At 40.2% G+C, this 12,294-nt stretch overlaps 1 protein-coding gene across 4 annotated transcripts in view; it reads left to right on the top strand.

Moving 5' to 3' along the window:
• Nucleotides 1-12,294, top strand: part of LOC141937644 (ephrin type-B receptor 5) — an 85,799-nt gene that overhangs the window by 58,513 nt on the left and 14,992 nt on the right. For 3 of the 4 annotated variants that reach the window (XM_074855660.1, XM_074855640.1, XM_074855650.1), the window contains 10 exons: nucleotides 2,258-2,382; nucleotides 3,491-3,653; nucleotides 4,494-4,608; nucleotides 7,322-7,377; nucleotides 7,493-7,612; nucleotides 8,011-8,258; nucleotides 9,198-9,413; nucleotides 10,423-10,572; nucleotides 10,720-10,913; nucleotides 12,114-12,269. In XM_074855660.1, coding sequence (XP_074711761.1) covers nucleotides 2,258-2,382; nucleotides 3,491-3,653; nucleotides 4,494-4,608; nucleotides 7,322-7,377; nucleotides 7,493-7,612; nucleotides 8,011-8,258; nucleotides 9,198-9,413; nucleotides 10,423-10,572; nucleotides 10,720-10,913; nucleotides 12,114-12,269 — 1,543 coding nt within the window. Of the gene's footprint in view, nucleotides 1-2,257; nucleotides 2,383-3,490; nucleotides 3,654-4,493; nucleotides 4,609-7,321; nucleotides 7,378-7,492; nucleotides 7,613-8,010; nucleotides 8,673-9,197; nucleotides 9,414-10,422; nucleotides 10,573-10,719; nucleotides 10,914-12,113; nucleotides 12,270-12,294 lie in introns of those variants that run through there. The other variant, XM_074855669.1, reaches the window with a different exon arrangement.

Here is a 12,294-nt window from a genome sequence, read left to right as displayed (position 1 = left end):
AATGCTACGTATGATCATGGTTAATTGCTGCTGTCTTCCATCCTTGTCACAACATTGTCATTAGCAGGTGAAGCAGTTCTGCAATCTTGTTTGAAAGACAAGCAATTGTAAGAAATAAAAGGAGTAAGGATGAGAGAAAGCATTTTATTGTTTATACTCTTACATTTTTGTTTCGTTTACATTTTTAACTGGTTCCCACTTGCCTGAACTGTTTGGAGCCCATTTGAATTACGTGTTTCAGAATTAATTTTATCTTGTTATTAAAAACAATCCTTTTATCTTTTTCACAATTAATGAAGGGAGAAAATGCTATTCTGCAGTTTTTAATCACTTGCCAAATGTCTGCTTCATTCCTCTCATGGAGGAATTTTATGTCTATTGTGTAAAACCAGTGGAGTTAGGTGGCAGCTTATCATTGGCAAGCTTTTTCAGGAAAATTTAAATGTTGCTGAAAATGTTACTTCCATTAGGAAAATTAGAGTTCCCTACCTGCCTACCTGGAGGTTTCTTGGCAACATGAGATTTTGCTTGTAGAGAGAAGAGCTTTGTGGACAGAGCTGGTAGGCTGAAAGATACACTTTTAATTATCCTGAAATTTTTGTTTGCATGTCTCTTCCTAAGAAGAAACTCATATTCTTTTAGCTTTTGCATGAACCTGGAGAGTATTCATATGTGTGCATATGTATAAATTCATGGATGCTTTCTGTAGAAGTGGATTTTCATTGTCCAGAAAGCTTCATGTGCAAGTGACTTTAACAACCATTCATCTCCCTTCTTGCTCTGAGAACATTTTTTAGAAGAACTAACTACTTCAGGAAAGGGCCTGCTGTTAAGTAGGTGTTCTGTACTTCTGTTGTGTTCAGAACGTGTGAATGGTGCCTCTAGGAGGACAAAAAAATTAAAAGCAAAACTACCCCAAATAGTAGCTTGGATTGTTTCTCATTGTAATTTAATTTTAATTCAGGGAACAGTGTTTGAAATCATTAATCATATTATCTTCAAGATAACATTTTGTTTCCTTCCTACTGATTTAATGAGTTTCAGGTTAATGAGAAGTAATGGCAATTACACAAGTCTCAAATTCTTGAACTGAACTTCAGAGTTTTAGAATAGCCAATCAAGTTTTCTAAGATTGGTAGACACAAGTTCTTGCTTGCTTTCTGGTTTAGATTTATGCTTCCAAAGCCCTCTTTTATGTTTGATGTCCAGTTCCTTTCTTTCTACATAAAGGGAAGTTGACATTTTCCTACAATAATTAATATCTGACACAGCACTTAATATCATTCTGGAATCAAGAGAGCTAACAGCTGCATCTGGATAGTATACCAGGCTGGCCTGTTCACAAAAAGACAGAAACTTAGCAAGCTATTTAAGAACAGACAGAAAAACTATATATGAAGCTTCCACACAGGCACACTTAACAGTGACCTTTAGGTGGTGGTTCCAGGCAGTCGTGATAGTTAGAAGCCCATTCAGACTGGACTTATGTGGTTCAGTGGCCTGCAGAGTTACTGAGAGTCTCAAATACAGTGGTAGTTTTAACATCTGGGCAACAGTCCTGACAGAGATTGATCTGAGATCCAGGAGCAAGTCTGAACACAAGGCTGCATATCAGGCTGTGAAAATGAGAGGCTTTCATTCTCTATGATCTGCATCTGAACTGGGACCACTGAACTGAGGAACGCTTCAAAGTTTGTTCCTTAACACATCCGTGTTCTCATCTGCCTCTGTCTTCTGGTTTGCAATCATGATCTGGTAGTGAAAAGCCTCCATTACTCTGGTAGCCTATACTTGATTTTTTCCCCAGAAAAAGAATGATGATCTGGGGGAGAAGCAGAAGAGAAATAGCGTGCTCTGCTTTTGCTCTGACCACTATCACATTGTTTGTCCAAGTGTGCTCCTAGAACAAGGCAGTGTCACTGAACACCTTGTCACCTTGCATGGAAAAATTGCAGATTTGAAGATCAGAATAATATTCCAGCTCAATATAGATAATTTCATAATTCCTGTGCATGATCATTTGGATGTGGATTTCTTCATTTTCTTTCTGTCCAAGTTGTCAGTGACTATATCTCCCAGTAGAGAGAATTATGCCTGGATTTTTTCTGGTTATTTTATAAAGTACTTCATAATGTAAATTACAGGAAATTAAAGGAAGAACTGACCTAATTTATTAACTCATCATAATGAATATTCAATTATAGTTCATTGTTAAGCTTATCACTTTTCATTCTCTCCTTCCTCTCTTTTATTCCAGTCCCCTCTGCTGTCCCTATGATGCATCAGGTGAGTCGTACTACTAATAGCATCACACTATCATGGCCTCAGCCAGACCAGCCCAATGGGATCATCCTGGATTACCAGCTACGCTACTTCGACAAGGTAAGCAGGAAGTGATGCAGTGTTGATTGTTGTATAGCGGTTATGCAAAAGAGAACAGGGAAATCTTCTGTCTGGGAGGTAACACCCCTGGATCAGGATTGATAAAGTAGGGAAAAATGCTTCAATTGTGAGGGAAGAACAATCTGTAGCAAAACCAGAAGTTCATAATATACACTTCATCTGACATCAGTCTATCCCAACTTGGAACCATCTAGGGGCAATGCAAATAAAAAAAGAGAAGATACTTGTAGCTAAGCTAAAAAACTGTGGCTAACAATCGTAAGTTTAGCACCAGCTGACACAGATAACAGTGGAAAGACCTGAAGTTTCCAAATGTGTATAATGGAATTGGACTCACTGCAACGTTCTGTCGTGTGTTTGTGAAGGAAAGTCTTGTGTCCCCATTTATGCCTGAACAGACATCTCTAAGAAATCCTGGGAGAAGGAATACTTTCTTTCATTCACTAAGTGGCAGATATCAGTTACCTGCTATGTGCTGGAATTACCAGGTGGCAAATACAAAGCTGTTCTCCATTCACATCTTTCATTCCAGCTGATTTGAGGGGAAGAGGTATGCAGGGCTTTTCAGACAAGTTCCCATTCTATATTCTTGATTTTTCACATAAATATGTTTTCAAGATTGTGCAGGGGTACTGTTTTTCTAGTAGTAAAAGGGCCTGCTATTTGTAATAACATGTCTGGCAGCTTCCTGGATGTAGTGTTACATGTGTTCTTGCTCTGGATTCTTCTAGGTGAGTTTGGAGCTTGTAGAAAGCAAAATTTCAGGACAGTATAGATCTTTTTTTATGGATATGCTTAGCAAGGAACCACAGGACACCGTAGTTTTGTCTCTCACTCTTGTTTAGGTCAGGACTGAGGGTCTTTGGCAGAACTTTGTGGGAAGCCCAGGCCTAAGGGAATGAAAAGCAGCAGTGAGGAGCAACGAGCAGTATGCAAAGAAGTCAGGTCTGGAATAGCAGTTTGCTTGGGAGGCTCTGTAACAGATTCAAATAATATTGGGCCAACATGGAAACCAGCGTTCTTTGATGAGGAGACTAAGCAGTGTGGGCAGAAGTCTCACATTCCTTTCGGTCACTGACATTTGCAGGCAGAAGATGAGGGTAATTCATTCACCTTGACTAGTGAAACCAACATGGCCACCATATCAAATCTGAGCCCAGGCAAGATCTATGCCTTCCAAGTACGAGCTAGAACAGCAGTGGGCTATGGCCCATACAGTGGAAAGATGTATTTCCAGACATCAGTGGGAGGTAAGTGCTACCATTTTGTACTCAGATCTGCATGTGACCATCTTTCACTTGTGTGTGTCCCTGAGTCTATTAGCTTATCCTCTGGAGGACTGCTGCCAGACACTCCTACTCAACTTGTATTTCTGTATATCATAATTTGCAGATACAGATTTGTTCACTCAAAGAAGCTTTATGCTGTCAGAGCGTATTGTTTACACTACCACCATATTCCCCAGTCCTACTCCTTGTTGCCTCTGCACCTCTGACCAGCAGGAGCAGTGTGTCAGCAGAACTCTCTTTCGGAGGGTGTTACAGTACAAAGCACTATACACTGCTGTAGTTTAGTCTCCAGCTGTCCCAGGGTGCCTTACAGCTGAACGCTCTGTGAAAGTCTTAAAGACAGGTGGAACACAGGACATATACTCAGAAGCTTGCCTTCCAGCAGTATCACAATCCGTGCAGAGAGCAACATATTACCTTGTGATACTCTTTAGTTTGGATCAAAGGTACTCATGTATGTCATCTACAAGCTAAATTAATAGGGGACAATGGGATCAAAGCCCAGGTGTAGAGCTGTACTTAAATGGCTAGTCAGGTGTCAGTGGACCAAGGGAAGGAAAAGTGGATTCAGAGGGAGCACTGGTTTTCAAAAGTAGGAAGGAAGGCACTGGAGAAGCACAGTGACTGAAGGGGTAAAGAGATAACCAAGTCAAGCATTCATTGAACTGCCAGCAGTAGCCTGGGAAGCAAAGGGCTGGTAGGGATGGAGTTATGGGTGAGACCTAGTTGAGTAGAAGGGAAACTCTAACAGTTCCTGTCCTCTGCATTTGTGTGTGTGTATGCATGTGTCTTCCTTGCTAGGGGAGCGCTCGGAGATGGTGCAGGACCGACTGCCGCTTATCGTGGGCTCAGCGCTCGGTGGTCTAGCCTTCTTGGTAATTGCTGCCATTGCCATCCTTGCCATCATCTTCAAGAGGTGAATTCCTTGACCTGCTCATGTGCACTGCAGACAGTGGAAGTTTCTTACCCCTGCTACATAACCCCATCCCAAGGGAAACAGCCTGATCTACATTTATCCAGATGTCCTTAAGATGCCATTTTCTAACTAAGGAGAGATCCTACCCCATTACTCCTGAGGAGCCTCTCCTTTGGTAAACTACTCATGTACTTAGCTCATATTTGGCTAGTTAGCAATATGAACACAAGGAAAGCATTTTAAAGCTGGTGCTCAAAACGTATTTAAATGCATCACTGTAAAGAAGGGACTGTAACTTACATTTTAGGCAAGCAAGTGGAGAATGAAACAATGTATTGAAGAAGGACCAGTGGGGTAAGTATTTAGATACACTTATTTAGAAGGTGCTAAATACCCTTTAACCAAGGACCAAGAGGCAATAGCTCATTTGCTGAAGAATTAAATCTGTACCACCCCAACGGTTCCATGGAACACTAATTCATAAAATACAAGTTAAAGAAAGCAAATACCACTTTCCATTTTGGAAAGAAAAAAGGGCATATAAGTCAATGCAGAGATAATACGTTATGGCAAAAAAGGATAGAAATTTTAAAGACAGAGAAAAGGAAGTAGAGGCACAAAAGTAACAACAGAGTTTTGTTATTTGAAGTAAAGAAACAGTCATTACCCACTCCTTGAATTTACTGAAGTTTGAACTTAATTCCCTAGATTGTGAGTAATGGATTTCTGTATCTTTGTTCTTCTCTGCCTTTGCACAAGAGGGACTTTTTAGCTTTTTCTGCTGACCTAAAAAAATGTATGAACTATTTAACTTTAGAAGGTGACATCTAGTTTTAGTTACTTTTTTGTTCTCTTCCCTTTTCTACATTTGTTTTCTCCTTCTGTGTACATTCTCTTTTAATATTTTTCTTTCTGGAAAGAAAAGAATTATCATGTACTGTTACATTTGCATTGTTGCCTCCTTTTGTAGCTTTGAACTGTAAAAAATACCATTTCTTGTGACAGCTGGAAATGTGATATTATGTGCACAACTCAATAAAGCATATAGTTTTCTAAAAAAATAAACCAAACCCAGAATAAATTAATCTTACCAAAACTGTGTCAGGGAAAGACATCAATGGGTTTCTGTAAATGTATCTACATAAAAGAAAATATAATAAAAAATAGATTCATTTATCATGTGCAATTAATAGACAGTTTTTCAGAAAAAGTGGAGTTACCAAATTTCTGTTTTAAATTTGTCCTTGATAAGAAAAGTAAGTTTGAAGATGTAGGACATGAGGAACACCACATGAGTAGTTCTTTAAAAGGTTGAATATCTGTAGAGTCAAATTCTATAATTTTAACTTGGTTTCACATTTTCCAGGCAATATACAATGTGAAACACCTATTTTAGCTAATTGGGTTTCTTTTTAATGATGGAAGACCATTAGTATGTCAGATAACCTATAAAAAAAACCCCATGAATGTAGACCTGACTTTAAGATGCAACAGCAGAGTTAGAGCTCTTAGGTGTAGGCCTCCAGTAAAGCCACTTTCTTTCTACCACAGAACAGATTTTGAAGGTAGAACTATCTGTGGTTTTGCAATCTTAGCAGAATTTAAAGAAGTAAGCCTGACAAGTAATACATGAAGTTACCTGTTAGAATGACAGAATTAGTTATGTTAGTAAAGTAACATAATGTTTCATGATACTCTGTCTTCAGATGCTAATTGAATCAGCAGCTAGAAGGTCTTGTGCTGAAACAGCAAAGCATATGAGTTGACACAAATCCATGCACATAGCAGGGATACTACAGGCTACCACAGAGTTTGATTTACAATCTAGTCTAATTAATATGATTTAGAAAAGAATGAATTGTACATTTTTTGCAAAAAAATTATTAACACTGTGGGAACAAAGGAAGTAACTTGAAAATGGAAAATATGTTTAGAGCAAACCAAGAATAGGATGAAACTTTTAAAAAAACCAGATCATATGGGAAAAAATTGCTTGAACCACACACGTTTAAGAGGAGAATGAATTCTGAGAAATGCCTATGCTGAGAAGGACCTATGTTTACTGGAAATTAGATGCATGTATACAATAAATATTATAATAATAAAGTCCACACCTGTTTTGATCTGCACATTCAAAAATCACATCATGGAACAGATTTCTGTCCTTCTGGCTCTGTGTGGCTGGTTTTGGGTACCATACTTACGAAATGAATAGTCAAAAGTAAATGCTGTTAAGAGACCAGGAGGGAAGTTAAAGATGATTTAATCTTTGGCGGAAATTTATACAAATTAAACATTAGAGTAAATAATTCTTAGAATGTTTTTGAAGAACTTAAAAGGCATCACAGAAGATGGCTTAGATTAGTGTTGAAAAGAATAATTTGTCATAATTAAATGAAATTAAAATGCAAATTTATCCTGAATACCAAGAAAACTTCCAGGACAGTAATGTTAAACTGTAATTTTTTTTTTTCAGGGTAAGGCTGGAGGCTCTATCATTTGTCATATCTAAAGTGGGGATTCAAACAGTGGTGTAAAAACTAGCACGTAGAAGACAAGCGTGCACTGGTTGCCAAGAGTTGGGCAGGATCTTAATGCCCGTATTCTATCCCTAAATTCAAGGATTCTCTGAGTCTTGCATTGAAAAGCCTATCCCAACATCCTATGAGAGACTTGTGTGTGTTTTAACTTACCTTTCCTTTATATCCTGCAGTAAAAGGCGAGAGACTCCATATACAGACCGCCTGCAGCAGTATATCAGTTCACGAGGTAAGAGTTCTTAAGCAACAGATGGCAAGGGCCTGTCTCTTTTCAGGACTCATTAACACCTGTGTCTCTCAGGGTTTGATTCTGGTGATGTTTTGGCCTGTCTCCTCCACTGCAGGACTTGGAGTGAAGTATTATATTGATCCTTCAACCTATGAAGATCCCAATGAAGCTATTAGAGAATTTGCCAAGGAGATTGATGTGTCCTTCATCAAGATTGAGGAGGTCATTGGATCAGGTAGTATGAGAATCTGCAGATTTTGAAGTGCCTTCTTGTTCACCATGAAACCTGGCACACTACTGGCCTGGAATGGACCCAACCATGGTATATCAAGTGTCTCAGGATAGCTAACCTTCATTTTTAGCAAAATTCATCTTAATCTGATGACCCTTAGATGATGGCTCCAAACCAACTTTAAAACACCCTTTGAAGACTCAGAGCTCCTCATTTGAACCCTGAAGATGTAGTGTCCAACCTGAGCCTTCGCCAAGAACTTTACCTTAATCCAAACAGTCCTAGTAACCCTATTTCCAAGCAGTGCCTGGAGTCTTCCACAGTAGTATGTCTTAGTGCACCTGACTAAAATTCTTTGCTGTGTTTCCTTACTTGAGATGTGTTTCTTCCCTCCCTGACAGGAGAGTTCGGAGAGGTGTGCTTTGGGCGCCTAAAACACCCAGGGAAGCGTGAATACACAGTAGCTATTAAGACCCTGAAGTCAGGTTACACAGAGGAGCAGCGGCGGGAGTTCCTGAGTGAGGCCAGCATCATGGGGCAATTTGAGCATCCCAATGTCATCCATCTGGAGGGTGTGGTCACCAAGAGCCGACCAGTCATGATTGTCACAGAGTTCATGGAGAATGGATCACTGGATTCCTTCCTCAGGGTACCACAACCAGAGTCTCCCACAACTGTTACCTCTTCGTCTTGCTGTGTGCCAGTCTCAGATCTGATAATTTTGCCTGTCCTTCCTCTTCACTCCTGTCTCTATAAGTCCTCAGTTGCCCTCTTCAGGTGCAATAGAAATAATAGCAAATTACCAGAGTAAGTGGATTTGGGCCAATATGGTGAAAATATTCCAAAAGCTCACTCATCATATAAAATGTCTTCATTATTTTAGACTTCTCCAGCTCAAATAATTAATGGTAAACAGTCCTAAATTGTTTATCTTTGTACACAGCCTTCAAGTTACTTATGTGCATGCTCCAAAGTTTGCCTTTCTAATAATGTTTTTCAGACTTCATTCCACTGAATGTTTTCAAGTTTCGACATTGTAATAAAGTAATGAAACTTGTAGTTATTTTTGGACTCAGTTTCCAGTGTTTTTTCTAGTAATGAAACATAAGTACAGATATTTTTGTAGTATAGATGCTTCATTTCTTTTTTTTTTTTTAACTGATTCATATGCTAATTCAACCACAAATGCTTTGGCAGGTACATTCTGAATAGCACATGAACCCATTGAGTAGAATTGCATAGAACCCATTGTAAAGATCTTAAAACAGTAAGAGCAGATTTGATTGCTCCCATTCATTTAGACATTTTAGGAGTTAATGAGACTAGGTGTGGGATGCTGAAGGAGGATATGGCCACAAGGTGAGATTTGTCTTCAGAAAAAGATCACCAGTGTCTGACTTCATTTGAGATTGCTTTAAGCCCACCCTCCTTTCTTATTTGCTGTCCCTGAACCTTCAGATTTTGGCTGAAGTTAAGATGTATATTCTCTAACTTCATAACTCCACCTTGTTACCTTGCTCTTTGTTAGTCTTCCCTGTTGGCTTCATGGTCTGTGGTCATAAAAGCCTGTTTGCCTCCTCACTTGCAGCAGAAGGAGGGACAGTTCAGTGTGTTACAGCTGGTGGGAATGCTACGGGGGATTGCAGCTGGCATGCACTACCTTTCAGACATGAACTATGTACATCGTGACCTGGCAGCACGTAACATCTTAGTCAACAGTAACCTTGTATGCAAGGTGTCAGACTTCGGTTTGTCCCGCTTTCTGGAGGATGATGCTTCAAATCCCACCTATACTGGAGCTCCGGTGAGTTACTGCTACGGAGTGAGTTAGTGCAGTGCTGCCAGCTATAATTTTTTCCTGTGTTCCTCCTTTATTTGGTGTACCCTTTTTAGTCCATCTTGAGATAGGGAGACCAGTGGGGTAGAGCCTTCTATCTTGTGGACATCTGTTCCAAACCAGCAAAAAACAAAAATAACTGAATATCTGATCCACTCTGCTATATGATATGGAGTCTCAGTGATGTTCTTTGTGGAGTGATGGTGAATAGGATGAACCTCATAACCTGATGTAGGTGTTATCTTTCCCCTTTCATTAGCTTCTTACAGGAAATATAAAGGACTGAAGGAGAGACTGAAATCCTGTACTACCACCCTTTGAGGAAAGAGTTATTTTTTTCCTACAGAAAAGATAACTGGCATAAGTATATTTATGGGCTTACAACCAACCATCAAATGAACTTATTGCCTGTATGAAGTTCTGACCCTGTTGTACATACTGTAGAAGTGGTGGGAGAACAAGAATTCAGTCACTGAAAAATGAAACAACTTTTAGATGCATGTGTTTTGAAGAACCAGCACCTGAATGATATTTTGTCTGGCAGGTCAAGCCTGCAGTCAGAGAGTTCAAGGAGTTAATGCTAGCCACTCAGTATATCTATTCTTGCTGTTGCAGGTTGGGATTGTTTAAATGGCTTTACATTTTCAAATGATTGTGACTTTTGTGAGGATTTTACTATCTGCCACCTCTCAAATGCTGCAGAGAAGAGCTATAAAAGTTAAAATACATAATAGGATTTGTAGCAGCAAGGAGGCATGGTTCTGTTTTTTCATCTATATTTGTTAGTAGAACAAGGTGGAAACCTTGAACATGGTTTGAATTTAAACCGACAATGTCTACAAGACAACATCAACTGGACTGGCACCCCATGCTCAGAGTTGTGTCATGCTACTGGCAACTGATCACTTCAGTGATGTCATTTTCACAAATAGTCCTTACCTTTTAACATTCTGGTTGCTCTCTGACTGCTTTCTAGGGCTGCAAAATCCCCATCCGTTGGACTGCCCCTGAAGCTGTCCAGTATCGCAAGTTCACGTCCTCCAGTGATGTCTGGAGCTATGGCATTGTCATGTGGGAGGTCATGTCCTATGGTGAGAGGCCTTACTGGGACATGTCTAATCAGGATGTAAGTTTTAGAAGTGGTGAGAATGTACACCTGTCTCTGTCCTGTATCAATTCAAGTGGAAGAAAGTCATACATCACCAGTTGATTGAAGCTTGTTTGTCTTTTATTTTCCCAGCTGTGATAAAGCTTTGTTCTTCTTTTCCTGCAGGTAATTAATGCCATTGACCAGGACTATCGCCTGCCACCACCCCCAGACTGCCCAACTGTTTTGCACTTGCTGATGCTGGACTGTTGGCAGAAGGAGCGGGTCCAGAGACCCAAATTTGAGCAAATAGTCAGTGCCCTAGATAAAATGATCCGCAAGCCATCTGCCCTCAAAGCCACAGGCACTGGGAGCAGCAGGTGAGATGAGAATTTAGTGCAAAATAATAGGGCTTGTCTCTCAGTAGGCATCATGAGGAAAAGAAAGCAGTAAAGCAGACTATACAATATTTTTTTCAACCCTCTCATCTGAGACTGGGAACAAATAGGAAGGAAAAAAAAAAATGAGGGAGAGCATTGAAAGAACTGTATATCCTGATTCACTTAATGGGTGACGAGGTGTTGTGAGTGCTGAATGTGAGGATGAATGAGTGAAGGATCTTAGGGAATGAAGGGAGGGACACATCTGGGTGCAGCTACACAAGATACTCTGTGATCGCACAATACTGTGTGAACACAAGAGGTGATGAAGAGAAGACTTTAGCTTATGGAGGGACAGAGGTCCGTAGGTAAGACTAATTAGAACTGCAAGGCATCCCATATTTTCCCAACTGCATTTTGCAGCCTGATGGAACCAGAGGTCAGCAAAGGAGAGATCTGTAGGGGCGTAAATGGCACCAAGATTAGATGGCTGTTGGGCTCATGACTGAATTACATCCTGCTGGCCTGGAGGGTTTTCTCCATGGTTATAAACGTCGTCTCGGTGTAATGTACTTCACAGCTGGGGGAGGGGAAGGTGCCTAGTCATGCCCAGTTTACTGAAAACAACACATGAAGAGAGTTACAGATTTGAGACAGATTCAGGTGACGGGGAAAATAGCAAATGTCACGTATAAACAGTAATTTCTTTGGCCTTTTACTGCTGTGCTCTTATCTGATGGGTGTTGGAGCTGAAACAACACACTCTTCATCTCAGAGGTTACTTTCTCATCCAAGGAGTGCATGTAGGAGAGGGAGAGCTAGTCACAAAGGTAAAAAGGTATAAGGTCTCATGTCTGCCTCAAAAACCTCCTCACTGCAACTCTTTGCCCAGCTAATAGATCTAGACCCAGAAAGTGTGGAAAGATCTGAGGCAACAAGAAGAGAATGTGCCTGAGGGAGTACGAAATGGGAAGGAAGGATCAATTTCTTGGGTTAGATTGCTTGTTTTCAGGCAGAAAAGGGAACACAGGTAGTCTAGAAACAGGGCATCAAGGTGGGACTTTAGTAATCAGGGCATGAAGAATATCATTGTTCTCCATTCTGTGCTCTTCAGAGGTTGCATTCTCTCCCTCTCATAAGTTACTAGTCTGGTCAGCTGATGTTGATAACTTGGGTTTTTAGAACCTGCCTCTTTTGCAGACCATCTCAGCCTCTCCTGAGCAACTGTCCTCCAGATTTCCCTTCACTCAGCAATGCCCATGAGTGGTTGGATGCCATCAAGATGAGCCGTTACAAGGAGAATTTTGACCAGGCTGGTCTGATTACATTTGATGTGATATCACGCATGACTCTGGAGTAAGTAGAAGGGCAGAGATCAGAA

Source organism: Strix uralensis, chromosome 2 (assembly GCF_047716275.1).
Source record: "Strix uralensis isolate ZFMK-TIS-50842 chromosome 2, bStrUra1, whole genome shotgun sequence".
NCBI classification, from domain to species: domain Eukaryota; kingdom Metazoa; phylum Chordata; class Aves; order Strigiformes; family Strigidae; genus Strix; species Strix uralensis.
This window is presented reverse-complemented; position numbering and strand designations above follow the sequence as displayed.